At 42.0% G+C, this 5,889-nt stretch overlaps 1 protein-coding gene across 1 annotated transcript; it reads right to left on the bottom strand.

The window, feature by feature from the left end:
- Positions 1-4,563: 4,563 nt before the first annotated feature.
- On the bottom strand, positions 4,564-5,526 carry LOC144949867 (odorant receptor 131-2-like). Its single transcript, XM_078879857.1, has one exon. It carries the CDS (start codon positions 5,524-5,526, stop codon positions 4,564-4,566), a length of 963 nt encoding a protein of 320 aa, XP_078735983.1.
- Positions 5,527-5,889: the final 363 nt, after the last annotated feature.

The raw sequence follows: 5,889 nt of genomic DNA, 5'->3' as shown, positions 1-5,889 counted from the left end.
GACAAGACGTTTGACCTCATGGCTGGGCGTGACCATTCGTGATTTCAAAAAAAAGGGGGGGGGTAAAATGTATAAGTACTCATTGTTAAAATTAAGTAAAAATATCAATATTGAATTGTTACACGATGCGAGTCTGTGTAGAAAATGTCAGCTCGTTAGGCTTCGTAGATCTGAAGATATTAAGCGTCACAGATTTTAAAGAACGAAACGTCGTAGTTATTTGTTATTTTCTTTTAACAGACAAGGCAAGTTCGATAAAGTGTGTAAAAAAACGTTAATCAGAAATCTCATAATGCCTCTTATCTATTTTGTCTCGCTTGCATGTCCATTTGAAGAAACATGACCTTTTATATTTTATAAAGACAGAGTTGCTGACAAATATGTTCATTTTTTATATTACGTTATCATCATATCCCTACAACCCTTACACATACACAAATATTTATTTCACTTCGCATTTTTACACGGACCCTAATATCACGAAAGCAAACCTAATGCACTCACAATATGGATTTGCAACACTTCTTTACCGTCCGTTCCAGATGGAATTGCATACGCATCAAACCTCGACATTACCAACAGGCTAATATACACGTGCTGCCCATCACGGAAAGGGGGAATGGCTCTGTCCTCTGTCCTGCCATATTAACACGCGAGGCTTAAAAAAAATGAACCCCAAACAGGCCCCATTCTTTATAAAAGCTAATTTGCCACACCGTCCAGGAGATACATTTAGCCCCTCGCCTGTGCACACGCGTGCTCACGAGCTGTATATGTAATTCTGTGTTTGTCTGTCTGTGCCGACTGATAGAGCCGCCACTGCCGTCTCTGTTGCCACGCCGCTCCCTATTACCCTAAAGTCAATCCCTCGGCTGTTCCTTCCCAGGGTAGCGTAAATGCATTCAAATAGTTATTCTTTAATCAAGTGACTCAGTGTTGTTGTTATTGTCTTGGTGCCACGTTAACACCGAACAGGGATGCACGGCGTCCAAACGAGCCACATAAACGTGCGAGGCATGATGTTTTTTTATATTACTAGGTAAGGCCCACTGAGCTGTATAGCTTTTTTTCAGAAGCGACCTGGCCACAAATTATATCTCAACGAAGTGGCTTATCATGTTAAAATGTATAGCAGCCAAATACTCTAAGCGCATGTTTCTAAATGTGGAGGGGAAAACCCGGAGGAGAAAAATCCACATGACCACGGAGAGAACATGCAAACGCCAAATATACAACAGGTGTCAGGATCGAATCCACGACCTCCTGTAAACAAGGCGAAGTATTTTACATCTCCTAGCCGCCGCGAGACCCAAATACTTGTCCGGCAGACAATATCAAAGCATTTCACAATTACAGATAAATAAAAACTCACTCAATTATAATAATGATAGCAGTTATGTTGTAAAATTACATTCACACTTTTTTTCAAATAAAGTCAGTTGAGATGAGGACAGAGATGGCAGAATGGAGATGCCAAGAGACCAAAATTCTTAGGTGCTTCCAAACACTTTATAGCTCAACCGAACAAGCGTGTTACCCGTGTAGCTGTGTTGTGATTTCCCAGTGCATTCATTTGGTCACCTCTTGAGAACACCGTATATAAATATGTACATGATCACCATGCATGTAAATATATCCTGGCGTGTGACAGTTAATTGCCTCAATGTGCAACACGCAGGGTGCATTTAAAACACCGCGTAGCACTCACCGGGTTCGCTGTTGTAGCAACAGCTATCAAGGAAACGAGCTCCTTAAATAGGGATAGCCGCTCCCCGGGAATCTGTTCTCAAGTGGCAGCTTGCCATGTCGACTCGTGCCGTGTGGATAGAGTTGACATGTGGAAGAAAACCCCCCTGCAACTAAGCAATGTTTTTCATTGCTAAACAAATCTTCCCGTTTGTGGCTCACGGTGTATTAAATCAAAATAATAATTATTTATTAAAAGCAATCGTGGCCTGGCTGGCCACCGGGACAGTAGCAATGTCCCTAATCGAGTATGAGGACCATTGATGAGATTTTAAGTTGAATTTGTTTGAATGTTGTCTTCTTTTTGACAATGTATATAGAATGTTGTTTGTCTCTTAACTGTGATTCTTATATATGTTATTGTTGGTTGTAATGTCATATTAGTAACACCGAGTCTGCTGCTCTCCAGTTTCATGAGTGAAAAGCGATGGCTAGATTGTGGCTAATCCTGGGCCAGCTGGCTCAGCAACTTTAATAAACTAACACAGAGATATAGAGACCCACAGAGCCTCACAGAGATACATAGAGAATCGTAGAGATACAGAGAATCGTAGAGATACATAGAGACTCAGAAACACATAGATACTCATAGAGAATCAAAGAGATGCATAGAGGCTCATAGAGACTCATAAAGATACATTTCGACTCATAGACTCGTAGAGACAGAGGTGGGACAAAGTCATTGTTATGCAAGTCCAAGTCGAGTCGCAAGTCATCAAATTCATGACTCGAGTCTGACTCGAGTCCAAGTCACATGACTCGAGTCCACATCTCATAGGTGGGACAAAGTCATTGTTATGCAAGTCCAAGTCGAGTCGCAAGTCATCAAATTCATGACTCGAGTCTGACTCGAGTCCAAGTCACATGACTCGAGTCCACACCTCTGCGTAGAGATACATAGAGATGCGTATTGAGAGACTCATAGAGATTCGTAGAGACTCATATAGATGCCTAGATACTCATAGAGATCCGTACTCAGATATTTATATATACGGGGCCTCAGATACAGTGAGGGAAAAAAGTATTTGATCCCCTGCTGATTTAGTACGTTTGCCCACTGACAAAGAAATGATCAGTCTATAATTTTAATGGTAGGTTTATTTGAACAGTGAGAGACAGAATAACAACAAAATCCAGAAAAACGCATGTCAAAAATGTTATAAATTGATTTGCATTTTAATGAGGGAAATAAATTAAAACTCGCAAAATAAATGATCAGATAAATAACTGAAAATGAAGCGCAACTGACGATTACTACTCTTTCGATTTATAATGAATACTAACGATCGATCGATGCGCGTGTTCACTGACACTTTCCTGCTCCTGCGCAGAAGACTCGGACAACTAAATGGATAGCAGAGCCACAGACAATCAAAATCAATCAAACTCCACCTACTGTTATAAATATATGCAACTACTCCACTGTAGTGGCGATCACGTAGATTTCGGATTAACCGGAGCAAATGGTTTTTTGGCTTAAGCACGTGACTTATAATAAACATTTCCAAGAATAACAATGGATAACTGTTTTTATGTTATTAATTTGGGCTTCAGGGGAAATCCATGAGTTATTCATTTGTCAAAATCTCAGGTGCGCAGGTAATCTGCATATCGGATAAACCGCACGCGGATGATCGAGAGTCTCCTGTACGTACGCCATTTTTTCGAAAAGCATCTACCACACAAAGGGAGGGAAACCTGTGTAATGGGTTAAATTCAGGCGCACACTGGAACTTGGGAGGCAACACTATTTATTAGGTAACATAACAATTAACACTTAACATAACGACTTAAGGTGATAGCCACCTTCCTAACTTAACAAACACACGAGGATATTACATTACTGGACCAGGACAGCCCGACACGCTGCCTGGTCCACTAGCGGAGACCGGAGAGCTTCATCCCAGACTTGACACAGCAGAGCAGCCCCGCTCTCTGTCCACACACCGCTTATATCCACTCCGGCATGGCCGGCCCCGCCCCAGGCCACGCCCCCCTCCAGATCCCCAACCCCGTGACTCCCCTGGGACCCCTGGCCCCCCTTTATCCGGTCACGTGTCCTGTTGGGTTCACGCAGAGTGTCATGGCCTGACACGACCCCCATGACACCTGCCTACAGCCCCCATACCGGCCCAATACAGTAGTGTCGTTCTACAACACTACACCTGTAAAGGCAATTTTTTCGGATTAACATCAAGCGTTTTCCTACAACTTTACGGTCTTACAATATTAACATATATTACCTCAACAAAGCCACATTAGTCTCCTTTATATGAATAGATTCATGTATTTGATCAACTTACCAGCCTAAAAAAGAACATCTCATTTGAAAACTAATTTCTGGATTAAAAATGCATTTTCTAGATTGAAAACTAATTTCTGTAGAACTGCTGTTTGTGCTTAGTTTGTTGTCCTTCCCCCACACCTCTGATTAGTGAGGCTGCCTGTGTATGGTGCCAAAGAAGTTAAACATACATACATTTAAACTAAGACAAATAAATCTTGACATAAAGCTTTCGTGACTGCAGGAATTCATATTCTTGGGTCTTTCGGTCAAATCACGTAGATAGGTTCAAAGAAAATAACAAAAAATAACAAAAACTATGACGTTTCAATCGCAACACAAGCGGTCGTCTTCAATTTTCCTGAAGACGACCGTTTGTGTTGTGATCGAAACGTCGTAGTTTTTGAACCTATCTACGTGACTTTACCGAAAGACCCAAGACTAAGACAAATATTTAGGCATTTGAACGAAATGCAATTTTAAAAGCATTTAACGACACAAATGGTAAGATTCACGTTCATTTTTTGCATGGTTTAAAATGCAGTCACCCTATTGTAGTGACAGGTGATCTTCTTCCTAAGACACTGCCTAAGTTTTTTGTCACGTATTCCATAAATTAAGGGAACAACAAACCTTGAGCTATAATAAAGAAATAAATAATTGCATAACCTTAATATTGTCATCACGTTAGGATCTGATGTCATTTTCGCAAAAAGGATTGCAAATAATGTGTTACCAAGTGAACACAGATACAGAAACAACTGCAGGCCGTGTAATATCACGGTTTGCTTGGCTCGTTTCGCCTTAGACGCATCATCGGACGCCTTTCTAGCGACCATCATTATATTGAAGTAGGTGAAGATCAAAGCAATGATGCAGACCGTGAAAATTACGGCGTTTGGGAATTCTCTGAGCACCGTGATTGCCATGGGGTTGGGCATCAGGCTGTCGGTGAGATACGAAGAACAAGTCCGAGTGTTGTTCACGGTCACGCCGCTTGTGAAGACCAGAGTGCCGCACGCCAGCGGGAACACTGAAGCGACGGACCAAATTACGGCCAAGAACTGAAGCGTTTTGCGATGGCTGAACCAGCGGGGGTGATGGAAGGGGTGGCAAATGGCCACGTATCGCTCCACGGACATGAGCGTGACGCACATAACCCCGCTCTGGTTCAGAATTGTGCTGACCATGGTGTTCACGTTGCACGACGTCAAACTTAAATTTGTTTGTAGCCAAATTAAAGTAGCCATGACGGTGGAGTAAAACAGGAAGAAGGTGTCGCACGCAATGAGATTGGCGAAGAGAATGTAGCGCGAGTTCTCCCTTAGCTTCATTTCGGTGAAAATCGTGATGGTGATAGAGAAAAATAAACACAGAGATGGGGCCGTCATGAATAGGATGAAAATCTGGAAGATGTTGTAAAACAGCCGGGAGTCCACGGTACTGCTGCCAATCGTCGCGGTGTAACTCGCCGTCACGTTGCCAATTGGCATCATGACTTTCGGAATTCGGCACTTTTGCAGACACACTTAAATGTCATCAATCATGAATATATGGTATATTAATGTTTTTGGGGTTTAAGGCATCCTTAATGTGATACGGAATGGAAGTAAATTAGATAACCATTGAAAACATCTGTCCTGGAGGTTTGTATTATAAAGAGAGACAGTTGTGCCACCAATTCCTACAGAGACCTAATTTTTCAAAGGTCAGGGCTCATTTAGTGGGATGATCGGGCTTTTGCCACTGTGCAGCTCCCCGGCTTTGGAACAACGCTTTGCCCTTTCTAATAAGACATTCAGAATCTTTAGATATATTTGTCCATCTTTGAAAGTCACCTCTGTAAACTGGTCTTCATT

This window comes from Lampetra fluviatilis, chromosome 55 (genome assembly GCF_964198595.1).
Source record: "Lampetra fluviatilis chromosome 55, kcLamFluv1.1, whole genome shotgun sequence".
NCBI lineage: Eukaryota > Metazoa > Chordata > Hyperoartia > Petromyzontiformes > Petromyzontidae > Lampetra > Lampetra fluviatilis.
Note: the sequence above shows the minus strand (reverse complement) of the source record. Positions and strands in the feature narration are given on the sequence as shown.